This window comes from Budorcas taxicolor, chromosome 13 (assembly GCF_023091745.1).
Source record: "Budorcas taxicolor isolate Tak-1 chromosome 13, Takin1.1, whole genome shotgun sequence".
Lineage (NCBI taxonomy): Eukaryota > Metazoa > Chordata > Mammalia > Artiodactyla > Bovidae > Budorcas > Budorcas taxicolor.
The window spans coordinates 51,151,444-51,173,994 of NC_068922.1; the positions used below are offsets into that span (position 1 = coordinate 51,151,444).

General features: G+C 41.1%; 1 protein-coding gene across 1 annotated transcript in view; it reads right to left on the reverse strand.

Annotated features, from left to right (window-relative positions):
* PANK2 (pantothenate kinase 2) overlaps positions 1–22,551 on the reverse strand; it is a 29,943-nt gene that overhangs the window by 7,106 nt on the left and 286 nt on the right. The window contains 6 exon segments of the mRNA XM_052650428.1: positions 2,127–2,303; positions 3,348–3,601; positions 8,652–9,004; positions 21,546–22,071; positions 22,073–22,127; positions 22,129–22,332. Coding sequence (XP_052506388.1) covers positions 2,127–2,303; positions 3,348–3,601; positions 8,652–9,004; positions 21,546–22,071; positions 22,073–22,127; positions 22,129–22,332 — 1,569 coding nt within the window.

Sequence of the window (22,551 nt, forward strand, 5' to 3'; positions counted from 1 at the left end):
AGAACTTAATGTTACTTTACTAAGATAAAAGTAACTTTCAGGGCAACACTGTTCAAATCTTCGAACTTTTATTACAAAATAACAGAACATCTGCTCAAAAAGAAACACAACTTCAAGAACTCATTCAAGCATTCTGAATGAGCAAATGGCCTTCCCTGAGGTTTCTATGAAATCCAGCTTTGACACCAGGTTCAGCCTGCAATGGGGAGACCCAAGTTCGATTCCTGAGTTGGGAAGATCCCCTGGAGGAGGTGGGGGAGGGCATGCCAACCCACTCCAGTATTCTTGCCTAGCCTGGCGGGTTGCAGTCCATGGGGTTGCAAAGAGTTGGACCCGACTGAGCAACTAAGCACACACATTAAGATCCCCTGAAGGCACCATGCTCCTTCTGAAACCAGGCTAAGTTCCAGGAACATGCCTCAATTAGCGATCCGCTCCCAACTGGAGAGCTGTTCCACTCAGCTGAATGGTCACATTCACATCTAGCAAATTGCTTTATCTGAGCAAAGCAAAGTACAGACAGCTGAGTCCCTGAGTAAGAGTTTCCAATTTCCCTAGAAGATCAAGTATTTCAAAGTACCTGATGAGCACAGAGAGAAGTCACTCAGTCATGTCTGACTCTTTGCAACCCCATGGACTGTAGCCTACCAGGTTCCTCCGTCCATGGGATTTTTCAGGCAAGAGTACTGGAGTGGGTTGCCATTTCCTTCTCCAGGGGATCTTCCTGACCCAGGGATCGAACCCAGGTCTCCCACACTGCAGGCAGACACTTTACCATCTGAGCCACCAGGGAAGCCTGATGAACAAAACTGATACATAAATAACTATTACTTGATCACAAACCTAACCAATCAGAAAAGGGATCTTATCATTGACCAAATGTTACAAACACAGAAAGTGAAATCTACAGAATTTACAAAATACCTAAAATTAGTAAACAAGCAAGTATACAAGTGCCTTTTAGTATTAAAAGCCTTGCACCCAGACTTCCCTGGTGGTACAGTGGATAAGAATCCGCCTGACAATGCAGAGGCCACGGGCTCCATCCCTGGTCCAGGAAGATCCCATAAGCCAAATCTTATTAAATATTAAAAATGTTTATTAAAATATTAAACTTATTAAACATTTTAAAATGGTGATCATCATTAGTCATCATTAAAATACAAATCAAAATGAGACTTCCTTGTACACCTGTTAAGGCAGTTAAAACCCAAAAGATACACGTTGTATATCAATACAATGGAATGTTATTCAAATAAAAGGAACAAAGTACTGATTTATGCTACAACATGGATGAACATTGAAAGTGTTATGCTAAGTTAAAGAAGCCAGTCACAAATCACTTGTATGATGCCATATAGAGACAAAAAACAGACTAGTGTTTACCAGGAACTATGGGAAGAGGGAGGGAATGGGGAGAGCTAATGGAAACAAGGTTTCTTTCTGGGATGATGGAAATATTCCAAAATTACATTACAAAGATGACTGCAAAATTCTATAAATATACTAGAAACTACTAAATTGTGCACTTTAAACAGCTGACTTCATAGTATGCAAAGCTATTTAAAGAGTAAAAAACAGACCCAATACTTAATATTTCCATATTATTTTAAAATTTTGATTGGAGTATATATAATTGATTTACAATACTGTGTTAGTTTCAGATGTACAGCAAAGTCAGTTTGTTATACAAACACACATATCTACTTTTTTAGATTCTTTTTCCATATAGGACATTACAGAGTACTGAGTAGAGTTCCCTGTGCTATACAGTAGGTCCTTACCAGTTGTCTATTTTATGTATAGTAGTGTGTATGTATCAATCCCAATCTTTCAATTTATCCCCTCCCTCCTCCTCTTACCACCGCCCCCCATCATAACGTTAAGTTTATTTTCTACATCTGCAACTCTGTTTTGGTTTTGTAGGTAAGTTCATTTGTAGCTTTTTTTTAAGATTCTGCATGTAAGAAATATCATGTATTTGTTCTTCTCTGACTGACTGACCTCAGCATGAGACTCTCTAGGTCCATCCATGTTACTGCAAATGATTTTGTTCTTTTTTATGGCTGATAACATTCCATTGTACATCCTGTATTTCTTGGAGCACACACGCCCCCTTCCCTTACCTTGAAGCCACAGCCCAGCCTGGCAGTCCAAACCTCTCATAGTCCCCTCCATAAATGTCTCGCACTAGTTTATCCACTTTGGTGCTATCTCCACGTGATGCCATTTCCAGAGCTTCTTCAAATGTGGTACAACCAGTAAGAAGACAGCAAAGGCCAAAAAAAGTTCCTCCTCCAAGACTGTGATTAAAAACAAACATAGTATTGAAACATTTTTCAAAGTAAGAAGAGGAAAGTAGAATTTATGAACTGAAAACCATGTTTATGTATCAATCCAAGCTTGCCCCCATCTCCATCATGCAGATGCCACTAGCAGAAAACAAGTCTGTGAAAAGATAAGAACAAAGCGCCTAATAGACACTTTGAGGATAACATATTCACATAAGCCAACAAAGTGGCAAAACACAGGGCCCACCTCATGTTCCCAATGTGGGCTGGGCACCTGCTGGGTACCAGGAGCCTCAGGTACAGATCAGTCCACCAGGGCCATGGTGGCACCTCTTTCCTTTCTCTCTCAAAGTACAAGCCCTACATCATCCTCATCCAAGAGTCTTATCATCCAGGGTCTTTAGCCCCCTCTACCCTACTAGAACTCCTCCACAAATGTTTTCTCTCTCAAAATTATTCCTTTCTTTCTTTAACTCACACATGTTCGAAACTTGTTTATCCCAATCTCCAGCTCCTGTTTTTCAAGTGATCGCTAATCCTTAAACCAAAAAGTACTTATATTCATCTGCCACCTAATCCTCCCTTTCAACTACCTTCCCCCAATTATCTTTCCACTGCTCAGTACCTCAACTTCTAGACCTCACAACATCCCCTAGCTATATATGTGTATGTATACATGTAAAATCTAGACCAGTTTCAAAGGTTGGATCTTGCCTTGCCCTCTCCTTATAAATGCCACCTAGTAGCTTTGGTTACTTTATGATATAGACACAGCATATACTATCTGAGGACAGGGACCATGGCACAATGAGGCTGATGAGATATTTTGTAAAACTATGGCAATGAAACTTCAGGATTAGAGATTAAAGAAAAGTAGATCATGAAATCGTAATTTTCTAAGAGTAACAATATTTGCTTGCATACTCCCATAGAAATATACCTTTCACATAATTTTAACAAGTTCTTGAAGATGTACTGATACACAATCCTGGAAAACTCAGTTTTAACCCATTATGATATCAAGAATAAACAATGACCTGTATATAAAAGACCTACCTGGTACCTGTGACCCTCTTATAATTATCTTTGGAATATACTGCTAAGATGCTAACCCCAGAGCCAATGTTCACCAGCAGCAGGGGGTATGGATTTTTCAAATCAAATGGTAACTTCTGACATTTTTCGCAATCAGCAGGGTTTTCAAAGTAATAGCACTGTGACCGTCCATTGAATCCAACTGAGTCAATATATAAAATTCCTTTTATTAAGCAATCTAGTTCATCAAGTTTGCAAAGCTGAAGATCACCTATCTGTAATGAAATAAAAATATTTGCAGATTTTTTTAACAAGCCAAACAGCAATAAAAATTCCATATAATAAGGCATCTTCTTTACATAAGACAAACCATAAAAGTGCTCATTGATGTGTATTATTTGTGCATTCTTTATAGAACAGATCACAACAAACTATGGAAAATTCTTACAAGAGATGGAAATACCAGACCACCCGACCTGCCTCTTGAGAAATCTGTATACAGGTCAAGAATCAACAGTTAGAATTGGACATGGAACAACAAACTGGTTCCAAATAGGAAAAGGAGTATGGCAAGGCTGTGTACTGTCACCCTACTTATTTAACTTATATGCACAGTACATCATGAGAAACACTGGGCTGGATGAAGCACAAGCTGGAATCAAGATTGCTAGGAGAAATATCAATAACCTCAGTTATGCAGATGACACCACCCTTATGGCAGAAAGCGAAGAACTAAAGAGCCTCTTGATGAAAGTAAAAGAGGAGAGTGGAAAAGTTGGCTTAAAAGTCAACAGTCAGAAAACTAAGATCATGGCATCCGGTCCCATCACTTCATGGCAAATAGATGGGCAAATAATGAAAACAGTGACAGACTTTATTTTGGGGGGCTCCAAAATCACTGCAGATGGTGACTGCAGCCATGAAATTAAAAGATGCTTGCTTGCTCCTTGGAATAAAAGTCATGACCAACCTAGACAGCTTATTAAAAAGCAAAGACATTACTTTGCCAAAAAGGTCCGTCTAGTAAAAGCTACAGTTTTTCCAGTAGTCATGTATGGATGTGAGAGTTGGACTATATAAAGAAAGCTGAGCACCAAAGAATTGATGCTTTTGAACTGTAGTGTTGAGAGTCCCTTGGACTGCAAGGAGACCCAACCAGTCCATCCTAGAGGAAATCAGTCCTGAATATTCATTGAAAGGACTGATGCTGAAGCTGAAACTCCAATACTTTGGCCACCTTATGCAAAGAACTGACTCATTGGAAAAGACCCTGATGCTGGGAAAGATTGAAGGCAGGAGGAGAAGGGGATGACAGAGGATAGGATGGTTGGATGGCATCACCGACTCAATGGACATGAGTTAGAGTAAACTCCAGGAGTTAGTGAGCAGGACAGGGAGGCCTGGCGTGCTGCAGTCCATGGGGTCGCAAAGAGCCGGACATGACTGAGCCACTGAACTGAACTGCACAACAGATCTGCTTTTGTTGTCTGGAGACAACAAATATAGGGAAGGACTGACAAGATTCCTGCTCGCACAGATCCAATACACTCTACCTATAAACCACCATAGGAGCTGAAGAAATGTGCCAAAAACGAAGGAGAAACCAAGATACCTGTTACAGGGACCACAGGGCAGGAGCACAGCTAAGGCCACAGTCCCATCAGAAATCAAATCCTAAGAAATCTAAGACGCAAGGACCTAGAAACACATGGTGCGAGCAACAAGCACTCTTAACATCTGCCTTTCAAAGACTACCTTCAAGGCTACACAGCAGTATTAAAGAAGGCCACAATTTATATTAATAACAACCAGCCAAAGGACTGAAAGTGGCCAGGGGACTTCCCCGGTATCCAGTGGTTAAGATTCCACCTTCCAACACAGGGGGCCCAGGTCCAATCCCTGGTCATGGCATTAAGATCCCACATGCCACACAGTGTGGACAAAAAAACAAAGGACTGAAAGTGTCCAATAAGAAAGTAAAATATTTCACTATTTAAACTGGTGATAGCCTGCAGGGGGTGGAGGGAGTTCAGCACAATCAAAAGTTAAAAGTGTCATCTTCTAGTCATAAGATCACACAGTTGAGAATTCACCACTCAAATTAAGCCTTCTTAATAAAAATTCCAGATACTGGAGTCCCTGTGATAGAGGCAAATAATGTTACTGTTGTCTGCTTTATGATCTAAATGACTATGTAAATAATTACTGGATGTTGTCCATAAAAAGGACAAAAGAAGCAATGAAACTACCACTAGAAAGGAAAGTTATTTGTACTGTGGGTGTATAAATAAAATAAGTCTTTCTTGGGCCATAAATACATAAATACATAAATATCAACTTAACTTCATTTAAATAATTCCAAAAGAATGATTAAATTATTATTCACATTATGGAACACTATATAGTAATTAAGAATGAAGAGGATCCTTATGCGCATTTGTTTTTCTCTTGGGCATGCTATGCAGTGTGTGGGATCTTAGCCCCCCAACTAGGGACAGAACTCACGCCCTGCGCAGTCGAAGTGTGAAGTCTTAACTCTTGGACACCACCAGGGAAATCCCAAGAATGAAGAGGATCTTTACTCAGTTAGGATGAAATGGGAAGAACTCCAAGACAAGTCAAAAAAAATAAGTAAGCTGAGAAATATTTTATAAAATATGATTCAATCTGCCTATCTTTAAAACCACGTTTAGATGCCCATGTATATGTCATACACAGTCACGCACAGAAAAACAAAAAAGATACACAAACCTTTAACAGTGGTAACTTTGGATAGATGATATAAACTTTCACTTTTTACTTATGAACTTCTACCCCAACCTTCAAACAAATGCTACCAGCATATCTATTCAAATATGCAACAAAGATGCCTCAACTCCATAAAACAACTATTTCTGTTTACAACCAAGTTTAGCCCTGTAAGTCCTCCCCCTTTAATGCAACTCTTGTTTGATTACATTTATATTCAATTTATTCTGATCCAGAGGAGATGGAAGTTAACAGGTAACTTTATTTTAATCCTTAATTAATCCCTAATTAAGAAGATTAAGTTACTCCTCTGATAAAACCCAAACCCTTGAAAATGTTCATCGTTGTCCTTATTTCATCTGCTCATGCCCTCCCTGTCACAATGAATTCAATTTTGACTTCCTGACTCTTGAATCTCAAGTGTCAGCATTTTCATTTCAAAGCTAAATTGTTTTATACTAATGGCCTAACTGAAAACAAAGTAGTTTTCTGCCACTGTATGCTAAGATCTCCTTTTATCTTTCCTGTCCTGTTGTGCCATTATTCCTAATGAATCTCAGCCTAACTGACATAGTTATATGTCTAATACATAGGTTATTTCATCAAATTACTCATAATGTAGGTGTTAAGTACCAACAAGAAAACTCAATACAAGCAAATCTGATTCACACTAAAAAAGAGACAGGATAAACTCCATATTATTAGAAATATTTCACTGTGGTTTATTAAATAATCATCACTCCCAATGCACAAGCAGGATTTGTAAGGCATTTCATTTTCATACAGCTTTCAAGAACAGCACTGATGCATACAGATTAGAAACCCCAATAGCCTAGGAGGCAACTGAGGTCTAAAATCTACTCTGCCTCTCTCCTTGGATTACCACACAACCTCTGCTGGTGGTTTAGTTGCTAAGTCACGTCTGACTCTAGTGACCCCATGGACTGTAGCCTGCCAGGCTCTTCTGTCCATGAGATTCTCCAGACAAGAATACCAGAATGGGTTGCCATTTCCTCCTCCAGGGGATCTTCCAGACCCAGGGATTGAACCCGGGTCTCCTGCATTGTAGGCAGATTCTTTACCAACTAAGCTATGAGGGAAGCCCTTATTCTCTCTGAATGGTTTTTTAATATGTTCCAAAGGCACCTCTCTAGGTTAGAGAAATATGTAGGTTTTCTTCTTTCAGTCAGTTCAGTCGCTCAGTCGTGTCTGACTCTGCGACCCCATGGACTGCAGCACAGCAGGCTTCCCCATCCATCATCAACTGCTGGAGCTTGCTCAAACTTATGTCCATCGAGGTGGTGATCCCTATCAGTTTCACCCTATCAGTTACAATACAGAGTCCACTACGACCTCAAAGGAAGGGGACCTCCTCTCCTCCTGCCATCTTCCCATTAACTCACAGGTAGAAAAGAAACCACGAAAAATTCAAGCAAAACCTCATTTTAAAAATTCATGTCAATCCTCTGTTATGATTATACTCAGGTTATGGGAGAAAGAAGATAGAGGACAAAGAAAGAAGTCACAAACGCACAATGACACTCAAGCGGGGAGATGGATGAAAAATAACGTAAGCAAAGACAGAATCTCTGCGATAACATTCTCATTGGTGGCATAAAAACCATGGTCACTTAAGATATTTTAAATCTACACTGCACCCTGAAGATCAGAGTCAAATTCATTTATCAATTCTCCCATCTATTCCCACATCCACCCTCAAAAGACCTAGCCTCAAGCCCTTACAGACACTTACTGAATAAAAACAAAATCAAGTGCCCACTGGCACTCCCCCTAGTGTCTGGACTCCTGGTAACAAGCACGCAGCTCAAGACACGTCAAAAAGCATTAAACAGAATGGTGCTTCCCCAGCGGCTCAGTCGGTAAAAAATCCGCCTGAAATGCAGAAGACCTGGGTTCAATCCCTGGGATGGGAAGATCCCCTGGAGGAGAGCATGGCAACCCACTCCAATATCCTTGCCAGGAGAATCCGAAAGGACAGAGGAGCCTGGCGGGCTGCAGTCCATGGGTTGCTAAGAGTCAGACACAACTGAGCAACTAAGCACAGAGACCACTGTCAACATCTCTGACTAGCCCTGAGGCCTGGAAAAAGCACTGCTTTGGACCCGAGCTCCTCATATTTCTCAACAGTAAAACTGCCAAGAAACAATTAAGGAGGTTAAGAAAACGTATGTGGTAGATAAGACTGGAAACAACTTTATAACGTGAAATGACATTAATTTTTTAAAACTATTTTTCAATTTAGTTGTTCAAAACAATGATATTAGCTCCTCACTGGTAGTTCCGTACTCTGCTTATTACAATTTTATTGTTTTTTCATACTAAAATAACAACAAAATGCTACGCTTTCAGTGGTTCTGATTCTCAACTCACCTGAATTGGGCAAAAAGTAAACTATACAGCAATCTCTAAATGGCAATTCCTATCACTATTTAATCTTAATTTGACTCAAGAAAATTCAAATTCCATTAGAGATGGAAACAATTCCACCACTTGCTATTGGTATTATTTGTAACAATCAAATTACCATAAATTGTATATAAGCTAAAAAATGCATACTGTGAGAAAATCCTGCTCAAATTTGTACGCTCCACCTCCAGTGGCACAAAAGACAGTGTGGAGACTCGAGAAGTTTTTATCTCTGCCCATTTGAATAAAAGCAGGCATGTCATGAGTGGGAAAGCGTATAAAGTGCAGATTGCCTTTGCGTCCACACAGAGTCAGGTCCTTCAGCTCCAGGTGCACGTCCCGAATACCAGTGGACCCATAAGCCACATTGGAGGTCAGGTACTTCCGAATGCTTTTAAGACTTTCCACTTCTTCCTCTTCTTCTTCAGCAGTGATGTCTTTGGGTTCAAAATAAACCAGCTTGACCAGGGTTCCACCAATATCCAAGCCAAACCAAGGAAAAACTAAATGAGGAAAGGAAAAAAGAGTCAAAACAGCTTTTCTCTCCTTGAAAACTAAATTCACACTTATTAACCATTTCATACCCTGAGGTTTCACAGAACCATACAAAATATAAACAAAAAGATCTGGGGGAGAAGAAATATGATTGTCTGATCTGGAAGCAAATCTATAAAAAAAAACAAACACAAACATCAAAAAGAAAAATATCACAGTGATAGCCAACCCAACTTATGGGCAGAGGAAATTCCAAACCCTGTGTAACAAATACGCTCCACCGGTCAATGTTAATCAATCAGGGTTAAATGGCCATCAACAGAACAGGTATTTCAAAGTTAAGACCCAAATTTGTTGTTCAGTCGCTAAGTTGTGTCCAGCTCTTCTGCGAGTCCATGGCCAGGCTCCTCTGTCTATGGGATTTCCCAGGCAAGAATACTGGAGAGGGTTGCTGTTTCCTTCTCCAGGGGATCTTCCTGATCCAGGAATCAAATTCGCATCTCCTACGTTGGTAAGGTGGATTCTTTACCAGTGACTCAAATATCCATCTCCAAAAATCCACCCCAAGACTCCCCTGAAGGTTCAGTGGTTAAGATTCCCATGATTCCAATGCAGGGGGTGCAGGCTCAAGCCCCGATCGGGGAACTAGGATCCCATGTGCCATGCGGCACAGCATCCCCCAAAAAATCCATCCCCAAAAAAATGCCTTAAGGAGACTGGATCAAGATAAAACTGCATTAGCTATACATGTCTTCTCCTCCCATCTTAAATCCTAGAAATGACTAAAGACAGATGTATTGATTTTCTAAAGTAATTCTGAGAAACAAGAAGTGACACTATCACCAGAACTAAGCTGACAGAGGCAGTAACTGTCCAGAACGCTCAAGAGAAAAAGCTATTAAAATGGGGAGCAGCTATGAAGGTGGGGGAAGCAGAGGGGTGCTCCATTCAAGGTGTCAATGGGGTAGCTGCCACGGGGAAACAGAAGCAGGCTCTGGTGCAGTTGTAAGTCATATGGCAGGAAAATGCATTTGGCACAGCTGCACAGGCCAGTCACTCCCCTCCTCAACCTCAAAGGAGGCAAATTCTTCACTGAGCACAGGCACTTGAGCTCAACAGTCAGTATGGCATCCACACAGCTACTACCACCCAGAAGCGGGGAGCCCTACATCTGGCCACACTTCCCGTCTCTCCCCTACAATCCATCCTGACGGACAAGTAAGCTCACAGTGCACCCACTGACAGAACAGCATTCCTTAAACCAGAGACGATCACTCTACAAACCAGATTACCAAAAGGGGAATCAACACCACAAAAACAAGACGCTAACATCTGAAGAAACAGTTGCAGGAACAAAGAGGAGGCTTTAAAAGAATCATAAATATTGACCAAGGTAAAAGGAGATTTCTTCCATGAAAAATAAGCTATTGTAAATCAATAATATGTCAATAAAAAAATTAATTTTAAAAATGAATAAGCTGCTATAAAGAAAAATTAGAAATTAAGATACAATTGCCAAGTATGGTTTTGGCTGCAAGAATCTACACGTGTGATAAAAGTACACAGAACTAAATACACATTCACAAAAAAACTAAGGTAAAACTGGTCCCATCTAAATAAGGTCTGTGGTATCAATGTTAATCTCCTAGTTGGGGGTGGAGGGTTGCTGTTTTGTCGCTGTCATGCCCAACTCTTCGCGACCACACGGACTGCAGCATGCCAGGCTTCCCTGTCCTTCACCATCTCCCAGAGCTTGCTCAAACGCATGTACATTGAGTCAGTGATGCCATCCAATCATCTCGGCCTCTGTTGTCTCTTTCTCTTCCTACCTTCAATCTTTTCCAGCATCAGGGTCTTTTCTAACGAATCAACTCTTCACATCAGGTGGCCAAAGTATGGAGATTTATCATCAGTCCTTCCAATGAGTATTCAAGGTTTGATTTCTTTTAGGATTGACTGGTTAGACCTCTGTGCAGTCCAAGGGAATCTCAAGAGTCTTCTCCAACACCACAGTTCAAAAGCATCAATTCTTTGGTGCTCAGACTGCATTATGGTGCAACTCTCACATCCATACATGACTACTAGAAAAACCATAGCTCTGACTAGATGTACCTTTGTCAGCAATGTCTCGGCTTTTTAATACACTTTCTAAGTCTGTCATAGCTTTTCTTCCAAGGAGCAAGCATCTTTTAATTTCATGGCTGCAGTCACCATCTGCAGTGATTTTGGAGCCCAAGAAAATAAAGTCTGTCATTATTTCCCTTGTTTCCCCATCTATCTGCCATGAAGTGAAGGAACCGGATGCCATGATCTTAGTTTTCTGAATGTTGAGTTTTAAGCCAAGTTTTTCACTCTTCTCTTTCACTTTCATCAAGAGGTCTTTTAGTTCCTCTTCACTTTTTGCCGTAAGGGTGGTGTCATCTGCATATCTGAGGTTATTGATATTTCTCCCAGCAATGCTGATTTCAGTTTATGCTTCATCCAACCCAGCGTTTTGCGTGATATATGAAGCTTTCAAAACCAAAAAAGGATTCTGGGGGGTGGTAACAATACACTTAAGGTAATAATAATAATAAATAAGAAAGGAGCTCAGTCGTGTCCAACTCTTTGTGACCCCATGGACTTGTATAGTCCATGGAATTCTCCAGGCCAGAATACTGGAGTAGGTAGCCTTTCCTTTCTCCAGAGGAACTGCCCAACCCAGGGATCGAACCCAGGTCTCCCACATTGCAGGTGGATTCTTTACGCCCTGAGCTACAAGTAACTCTCAAAAACAGGGTAAGTGGGGATATCCCTGGTGGTTCAGTGGCTAAGACTCCAGACTCCCAATGCAGGGGGCCCGGGTTTGAACCCTGATCCTGTGTGGGAACTAGATCCCACATGCCACAACTAAGACTTTGCAAGTGGCAACTAAGACCCAACACAGCCAAATAACTAAATACTTACTTTAAAAAAAAAAAGGCTGAGTGAAAAAAACTCTCCACACATATATGAGTCCATTTATATGAAATGCTAGAAAATGCAAACTAACCCTTTCTGCATCTGATAGAAAGCCAATCACAGGCTTAGGGAAGGAGAGAGGGAAGGACTGTACAGGGGTAGGAGAAAACTCTCTGTGATAACCCAAATCTTAACTGTTGGGGGCAAGAGGGGAGATTTATGGCCATATATATCTATCAAAATGCACGGAACTGTACACTTCAAGTGGATATAATTATATGTAAATTATATTCAATAAAGACAACTTTTACAATAGAAAAGTTAAAATATTTACTTCCAAAATAAAGTTCAACAGATACATTTAATAACAAAAAAGATGCAGAAAAAAACAAATGGGAAACAAATTCTCCCAAAATGCCTCAAGTATGAAAGAAAGGTAGATATATAAAACACAGAACCAGAAAGCCCAACATCTATATTTTAGGAGTTCTAGAAACTTTCGGGGGGGATTAAGGGAAGATTTACAGTGACATCTTATTGAAATTTCAGGACATCCTAAACACTCCCAAAGGAAAAAAGTGAATTCCTACAAAGATACATAGACCACATAACGGTAAAATCAGACTTCACATCAGTAACACAGACACTAGATGACAACAGAACACTAGCAAAGTTATAAGGAAATAATTTGAAACTCATATTCAGTCAAATCAGCTCTCAAATGGGAGTACAAGATAAAGACAATTCCACGCATGAAAGAGCTCAACATTTACTATTCAAAGACCTTCTCTAAAACAGTTAGTAGATATACTCCAATATAATACTTTAAATCACCCAAGATATGAGTTATAAGGAACAATGATAAGCACAGGAAGCAATACATGCTGACTTTTAGGAAAATAAGCCACATGGAACTAAAATACTTACATGATTTCAACAGAGGAAGTCGAAGAGGGAAGAGAAAGGAGAGGGAAGCCAAAGCAAGCAGCAGCTCTGTCTTGTGGGGGAACAGAAGATATAGATTCTGATTATTTCTAGACAAGAATAAAGAAGTGATGGTTTAAATGTGTTAAAAATTTACAGGCAACTCCAGAAGAAGAGAAAATGAACATATGACCTTCAAACAACTAGGGGGAAAAAAATCAGTTGAAAAACAAAGAGATTTCAACTATATGCTTATATAAAAAAAGACATCTAAAATAAGATAATACAAATAGGTTGAAGGTAAATAAACAGTAAAACACTCACAATGGAGTCCCATAAGGAGGAGCTGGATGCTTTCAGATGAAAATGACATTCAGTCAAAAATGAGTAAATTAAAATCTTAAGCACCTCACTAGAGACCGATAGAGCAGCTGACTTATATTTAGGAAAAATGATATAGTAAAAGTCAAACCTCATGTTTCAAGACCAACACTGCATTTATCAAGGGCTCACAGTATAAGGGGTGCCCCTCCAAACAGTGGTCTACCATCCCTAAACTCACCTGCAATCACATATTCACTGACTCAAGCAGTAAGCAGAGTCATCAGCACCATGCTTTGTCACATTTATACAGCTGAATTCAGGTAAGCAAAACAAATGCCTGGACAGTGTTACTCCACTCTATCAAGCAAATATTAACAGAAAGCAAATACAATACTAGAAGGCTACAAAGCATTCAAAACAAAAAGCATTATAAGGGGACAAAAAGAAATTGTCAAGTGCATATAAAAGTATAATTCATATGACCCTGACATATGCTTCAAAAAATATTAAAAACAAGAAATTATCAAATCTACAAATCAGCAGATCTAAAATTCCAAATAACAAAACCACACACACCTTCCACAATACCTCAAAATAAGAAATTAAGGGGACTTCGCTGGTGGTCCAGTAACTAAGAATCCACCTTGCAATGCAGGGATGAGGGTTCAATCCCTGGTTGGGGAACAAAGATTCCACATGCCACAGAGCAATTAAGCCCACATGCCACAATGAAGACCCGACACAGCCAAATAAATAAATATTTTCTTAAAAAGAAATGAACCCAACAGACACAAAGAAATAAGTCTATCCACCTGGAAATCTTCAAACTCACTTCTATTAATTCTGAGATTGAAGATGAAATCAAAACAAAATGTGTTTTTAAATGAATGACAAAGAGAACACTATGTGTCAAAAAGAATACGGTATCTACCCAAGGTGGAACTCAGATGAAAACTTCTAGCCTTAGATATCAAATGTATTCAAAATATGGAAGTCTAAATGAAAGAGAATGTCACATACAATTTGAAATGCTAGAAAAATAAAACAGACCCAAAATAAGCAGAAGAAAGTTATTAAAGATGAAAGCAAGAAGCAAATGTAATTAGAAAAACATCATTGTGAACAAAGCCACAACAGAGCTAATCAGTAAAATCAAGCTTTGAAAAAGCCATTAAACAAATTTCTGCTAAGTATATCCAAGAAAAAGATATAGCTTTTCTTTAGACCAAAAAAAAAAAAAGTCAAGGAAGATGAATGTACATAACCAGAAATTGTACAAATAAGCCAACTTACAACTATGTAACAGTGAATTTAAAATGTACCATAAACAGAGGATTAGCGAGGAAAAAAGAATACAAAGAGAGACTCAGTCCAAAGCACTAAAAAATTTTTAAAAGGTCAAAAATCTACCACACAAACAACAAAAAAGTACCAGGCCCTGACAGTTTCCAGGCAAACCACTAACAGCTCCTGGGGCACACACACAAACAAATCTAGAAAGATTCTCAAGTCATTCTAGCCTCATCAAAACTAGAAAAGAAGTGTCCCACCACACAAATGCAAAAACATTAAAGTATTAAACAACAGAATCCAGTTGTGCAGTAAAAGTAATACGCCATGGCCAAAAGGGATTCTTCTCTGGAAGGCAAGGATGACGGTTTTCACAATTAAAATTCCACTTAAGGAGGCTTGCTTACATTAGTACATTGAAGGAGAAAAACTATGATTATCTCAATAAGACTCCATAAAATAAAAATTAAGATAAATCAATTAAGCCAACAGAATTTAAAAATTTTTAACTGGACACACCAAAAAAACACACATATCAATAGCTTTTCCTATATAAGCAAAATCCAGCAAGAAAACAATATGAAAAAAATGCCATGCATAAAAAAAACATAAAATATTTGGAAATAAATACTAAAATAATATGAAAAAATGTCATGCATACACAAAACCCACAAAATATTTAGAAATAAATACTAAAACATGTACGACTATTATTAAAATGGTGTACTGAAAGACATAATAATGGGAAGATATACCATATTCCAGAAAGGAAAACTTAAATACTATTAAACACCAATTCTCCCCCAAATTAATCTAACAATGTCAATGCAATTCTAAAGAGAACACTGCGGCTGACTCCCCAGCAGCCATTCACCTCAGCTGCAGGGAGTCATGATTTTTTCTTTTTTTAAATACCCACAGAAACTCCATTCCCAGTGATGAGGGACTAACTGAACCTTTCACTGCATAAGTCATGAAGTCTGGCCCTGACTGGAAGAACAGAAAGTTTCTCCAATCATGAAAACAACGTTAGGTATGACTGAAGCAAGGAGATTCAATTCCTGTTTTCCTACTAATAGCACCATTCTTTAAGCATCAACTTTATGATGATGCCAACCTTGTGGATAACAAAGACACAGCACTCTACTAACAAACATATCTCATCAACAGCACTGGAATCTGAAGTTTTGGACATATCTAACACCAATGGTCTTTCGATTGCAAGGCTTAAAACAAATTAAGTCTTTTTCCCCTTTCCTTAGATTAAAACGTTGAAACATTAGTTTACAGCTATTATGTTTTAAATGATCATCTATTAATAGCCAAGCACTTCACTGCATGAACTTATTTAATGTTTACAATAACCATGCAAGGTAATCACCCCACTTTACTTTCAGTTAAGAAACAAGTGCAAAGGAAGGAGCCCAGGGTCACGGTCAAGAAAAGGAAAAGGTGGGACTCAAGCCCAGATTTCCTAAATCCTTTAACAAGTATCTTTTAACCAGTATCTACACAAACCTAAGAGCACAAAACACGTATTTTGGGGTTAATTTTTTTTTTTAAGTAAAAAGTAGTTTAAAAAAAATACACATACTTTAGGAAAAGAGGACCAACAATCTATAAGAAAAAGTAAGGAGTCTTAGTTCATATCCTTAGTCACTGGTTTCAGACTGCACTGGTTTCTGGATTTTCCATTATACTACTAATCGCACCATTTACATACCCATAAGAACTGAAAGACAATGAAAGACATGGGAGGTCCATTAGAAGCATGCTCTCTGATAATCTCTCAGGCCATACATTCCGTTATTTCTAAACATTCAGCCTATCAAAGGAGGGTTAGATTCTTGTCAATGACTGAGAGACTGCCCCATATACTAACATAACTGGAATTCTCATTCAAAAATTATGTATTTCTGGCAAGAAAAGACATGGGAAAAGTAGCTTTTGCTATGCCATCACACTCCTCATCTCTTAAATGAAGGCCTATTTTATCACTTTCAATTTTCACAGATATTTGAGTCTGTTTTCAGCCTTTAGCATATTTTATGATATATTTCCTCCAAGGCACTCTGTCTAGACAAAGTGCACTTGACTTAGGATACTTTCCTAAAAAGAATTTAAACTTTCTCTCACAAATCTATGTCAAATCATCATTAGCACTCTGATAATAGGTGCCAACAACTGAAATGCTTTTCAACGAGAAATATATGATTTATAAAAGTGTGCGTTTTTCAACATTATGAACTACATCTTTACCAGACCACACATGGTTAAGACACTGCAAACCCAAACCCCTAGGCTGCTCTAAGCAGAAAGCTTTGGCCTCAGATTAAAAGATAGACCTCAAAAATATTCCCAAAATAGTTTAACTCAGGGACCAGATACTTATAAAATACTATCTACTATAAAACCAGCAGACTCAATAATAAATTTTACATTCAAGAAGTATGAATAACAAAACCTAATAGCCAACTAAAAATTGCAAGATAGCATTCACCTTTAGGCAGCAAACTTTAAGCCATTATAAAGGACTTTCACATCTTAGTCTACCTTGCTGACAAAAACAGAGAAAAGAACATTGAGACAGAAGTGTTTAAAGTTACGAAATTCATACCCCCAAGTTATAAACCTGAAGAGCTCACAAGGTTATAAATTTAAGCCCAAAGAACCTCAATACCTTTTTTTTAAAATGTATTTATTTTTGGCTGCGCTGGGTCTTCCTTGCTGCTTGAGGGCTTTCTCTAGTTGCTGCAAGCGGGGACTACTCTCCAGTTGCAGCGCCTGCTTCTCACTGTGGTGGCATCTCTCGTTGTGGAGCACAGGCTCTAGGGCACACAGGTTTAGTTGCCCTGCAGCATGTGAAATCTTCCCAGGACCAGGGATCAAACCCCTGTTCTCTGCACTGGCAGGGAGATTCTTAAGCACTACACCACCAGGGAAATCCCTCGATCAATGACCAGTCAATGAACTTCCCTGGTGGTCCAGTGGTTAAGAATCCATCTTGCAATGCCAGGGATGCAGGTTCTATCCCTGGTGGAGGAACTAAGATCCCACACACCACAGAGCAACTGAGCCAGAGTACAGCAACTACCCAGCCCATGCCACAACTAGACAGTTCATGTACCACAAGGGAAGACACTTGTGCCGCAATTAAGACCAGATGCAGCCAAATTTAGTTTTTTTTTTAAAAAAGCATCCTCTCCAACTGTCCCTCAAAAACGGGCTACAAAGAAATAGAAATCTAACTTTTTTCCTGAGCTCCTGGTGGTGGCCCTTTCTAATTCCCTAACTGAAGATGAAACACTGCACCAGATAAAAGGCAGCCTCACAGGACCCAAGCACCAGTTTCATTCTGACAACACTGATGTTCCCTCAAATACCAAGGAAAAGCTAACTATTTTCTAGATTAGTACTATCAAGCTACAAACAAAAGCTTTATTTTCTAGACTAATGGAGGTTAAGGACATTCAATGATTGGTATGAGTTCAAAATCAGCACGTCAGGAAGCTTTCCCTGGAGTGCTGAAACATGCTTCACATGCTTAATCACCTTCCAAGATCCAGCTCACCCCCCCAACACTGCCAAAAAGCACTGTGATCCCCGAGTTCCACACACCTCCTGAACATCTGCTGTACATCTGGGGCTCCAGATTAAAACGTATGTTCTCTTGTTACATTTGTCAAAATCGCACATTTTACTGTATGTAATTATGCCTCAATAAAATTTTTTAAATTGGAGCTTCCCTGGTGGCTAAGTGGCAAAGAATCCACCTATCAATGCAAGAGACACGGTTTGAACCCTGACCCAGGAAGACCCCATATGCCTTGGAGCAACTAAAGTCCGCGTGCCAAAACTACTCAGCCTGCGCTCTAAGGAGCCAAAACTACTGAAGCCTGAGCACCCTAGAGTCCCTGCTTCTCAACAAGAGAAACCATGGCAGTAAGAAACCTGTGCACCACAATGAGAGGGTAGCCCTTTCCTGCTGTAACTAGTGAAAACCCCATGCAGCAATGAAGACCCAGCACAACCAAAATAAACTTAAAAAAATAAAATTTTAAAAATTAAAAGATGTTTTTGGACCTCTCTGCAGATCAGAGTTTTTGTTTTTTAGCTTCTGAGTGATTCCACCACTACTCTGGATTATATCGCCTGTACCTTCCAAGATGGGGAAAGTCCAAGAAAACACCAGGTCTGACGTCAGACACCCACAACTAGAATCAAAACACAGCTCCCTTACTAACTCTCTATATGGCCTTGGACCAAGGGAAAATTTTTGAGCCTGTTTCCTCATCTGGAAACTGGAGATCACAAATACCCATGTCAGAGAATAACAGCAAGACTCAAAAGAATGTTTATAAAGTATTTGGCACAGCGTTTAATATAAACACCTAAGTATTATGTTACTATCATTAGCATCTTTGTTTCCATCATTTTAAACCAATCTTTATATTTCTCTCAGACCTATGAAAGGAAATGGCAACCCACTCCATTACTCTTTGCCTGGAAAATCCCATGGATGGAGGAGCCTGGTAGGCTGCAGTCCATGGGGTTGCTAAGAGTCGGACACGACTGAGTGACTTCACTTTCACTTTTCACTTTCATGCATTGGAGAAGGAAATGGCAACCCACTCCAGTATTCTTGTCTGGAGAGGCCCAGGGATGAAGGAGCTTGGTGGGCTGCCATCTATGGGGTCACAGAGTCGGTCACGACTTAGCAGCAGCAGCAGACTTATGAAACACACACCAGCTAATCTAAAATGTTCAAAGAACTTCTTAGCCACAGACACACCTAGCCATCTCTCTAATGACTGCGATGTGTGGTGTTAAGTCTGAGACAGGGACAGATTTGGGAATCACACTGCTCTAGGGAACATGTGTGGCAGAACATGACTATAGTCAGGGTTCATAATTCCTAAGATAAACGAAACAGCTCTTCCTAATTTCTAATAACAACTAGTCTCCTATACCTTTAAGTAAGCAGAATGAGGTTTCCAAACAAAAGAAAGGTGGCACCACCCTATATCTAATTTTAGTAAAACTTACAAAGATCTCACCTTTATTGAATTCTCTCAAAGTTAATACCAAAGCATAACTCTTGAAGGGATCAGCAGTTAATACAGCTAACTGGTGTGAAGTGAAGTGAAAGTCACTCAGTTGTGTCCCCATGAACTATAGCCCACCAGGCTCCTCTGTCCATGGAATTCTCCTGGCAGGAATATTGGAGTGGATTGCCATTCCCTTCTCTAGGGCATCTTCCCGACTCAGGGATCAAACCTGCATCCCCTGTGTCTCCTGCGTTGGCGGGCAGGTTCTTTACCACTAAGACACCTGGGAAAGCCCTTAATGAACTCACTAGTCCTTATAAAAATCATGAAAAGCCATCTCTCAGATAACGAGACCTAAAGAAATAGACAAGATATTGTTTTTCCTTCCATTTGTTCTTTCTGTACTGTCCAGTAGTACACCTGTTAGCGGACTTCCCTTGTGGCTCAGATGGTAAAGAATCCGCACCTGGGTTCAATCTCTGGGTTGGGAAGATCCCCTGGAGAATGGAAAGAACACCCACCCCAGTATTCTGGCCTAGAGAATTCCACAGACGTCCACGGGGTCACAAGGAGTTTATTAAAGCTTTCAGAAGAGTACATGAAAAAAATTTTTAGAGTGCCTGACTTGTGGCAAACACCCAAATTACAATACTTACTTAGAATCTTTGTAGTCAACGGTCACAAAGAGCTGGCTGCCTGGCTGCGATTATTTGCCAAATCTCTGGAATTAAGGCAGTTCAAAACCATGAAGGAGTTTTGCATCACTTAAAAATCAGGTGCTTCTCAACACCAGGCTCTAAAAATGGCATAGGCTGAGAGTGGATAATCTCTTTTCTTTCTTTCAAGAACACAGGGAAAAGACAAAAGAACCGAAAACTCTCAAACTTTTCATAGCCAACTAGACCTGCATTTAATATTTAATCATCCAAATCACAGAAGAGTAAAGCAAATGGGTTGTTGGGTTGAGGTACTATCCAATAAAGACTGAAGTACTATCCAATAAAGACATACTGCCACTTTCTCACTCTCAAATTCTGCATTTAAAACAAGCTGATTTCCTGAAATAGGAATCTGGCAACAAGCGAAAAAAACAGTATAACCATATGGATTAGTAAACTGTTATTATATCCGAAAGTTCATATCAGAGTATCAAGACAGTGGATATTTTCAAGAGTTGCAATGGCTGCTTGATAGAGGACTTGAACTGAAGACCCGTAAAGAGGAAAAAAAAAAAAAATATATATATATATATATATATATGTGCGTGTGTGTGTGTGTGTATATATATATATGGACTAGATCACAAAGCAGAAAAAGAGACGTTATAATAAAACAGGGAAACCGATTCTTTGATAAAGGCATGTGCAATCGCCTAGACGATATTCAGGAAGATGTCTTTTTCCCTCAAAAGAAAAATTCCTAAAAAGCCCAGAATGCTACAGTACTGAATTGTGAACATCGGCAATGAGATGGTAAGAAAATAGAGAGGATATGTGGATGAGAGAAGACCCGAATTCTCATGGGAAGAAAAGCAGCCAAAGCTTACCGCACAGAACACGGGATCCAGTTTTAGGCTTGCAACAACTCAACTATCTCCCTTGAGCCCAAAATCTCCAGATAAAAAGGATGTAACGTCTTGGAGAGACATTGGTGATTCAAACAACTCGGGGGTGGGGGGAAGGGAGGTTGTGAAGAGAGTCGAAAAGCAGCCTTCTCGAGGAAAAAAAATCATGTGACTCTCGGACAAAGAATGCACAAGGAGCTAAGAACCGGAGAAAAGGTCCTGAGAAAAGAGGCTCCACTCGGACAACTGAGAAGCAGAAGAGCGAACCACTGCACAAAAAGGGCGGACGGAGCCGAACACGAGGCCCGCGTGTTCGGGGGACCTGAGGCCTGCAGCCTCAAGCACCAACTGGGACCACCGTGCGGGGGCACTGTCTCCGCGCCGGCGCGCGCGGGAAAAACGGCGGCCGGGCCGGAAGGGGGCAGGGCGAGGCGCGAAGGCGCCCCGCCGGGCACTTACGCGGCCGCTTCTTCTTGAGGCTTTCGACGCGCTGACGGGAGGCCGAGGTAGCGCCGCTGTAGGAGCCTGGCCGATCCCGCCTTACGCCCTCCGCCGAAGGCGAGGCCGAAGCAGAGGCCCCGACGGCAGGAGCTGACGCGCTGTTCGCCCGGCGCCGCAGTGGCTCCCGCCGCCGCCCATCGGGGCCCCCGGGCACCGGCTCCCGGGCCGACGAGGCAGAGGTGGCGGCGGCCCTGCCGTGGCGCTCCATGGGTGCGGCAAGCCAACCGGCTCCCATCCGCAGCAGCCACCGCTGCCGCCCGAGCCAGCCCCCCAGCGCTGGTCCCCTCTTCGCCTCCTCCGCGGCAAGCCAGTCGGAGCAAAAGAGCACCTTCGCCAGGCCGCCTCTTCCGTTGCGCCAACGCGCAGCAAGCCAATCCAAGCTGGTTGGGGGCGGCCCGACGGCCTCCTGTCCAATCGGCTCTCTGACTCGAGGCGAATCGACCGTGCCTCCGTCCAATGAAAAGCTCCCAGGACGGGGCGGTGCAGAGGACGGCGGGGGAGGGGATCCTGGCTGGGTGGAGGTGGAGAGCGGGGTTGCAGAGCCGAGCGTGATGGTGCCGCCGCCCAATGGACAAGTGGGTGGAGGGGCCTGCACCTTCTTCCAGCCGCTGCACGCTCCTGAGCTAGTGCACAGGTCGGCGCTCCGGTCCCCGGAACTCTCCCGGAGCCGCCTCGCGCCCCGAGCCGCACCCCGCTGCTGCGTCCTGTCGTCTCGGCTTGCCCCTCCCCTAAGCCCAGCAGTGTCCTGCAAGGTCTGGTCGCAGGTGTTAGCGAACGAAAGGGCTTGAACCGCGGCTGAACTTAGCTTTTGTCCTGATTCTACCGCTGCAGTCTAGACCACCAGTCCTTCGCGCTCTGTTTAACCGCCACCCCCTCCCCCAGCACTCCCACTGGCGGGTTTGGGTAAATAGCCCTCCATTTCTCCTGCGTTAGAGACTGTTCCCAGTACCAGAAGGAATGAAAG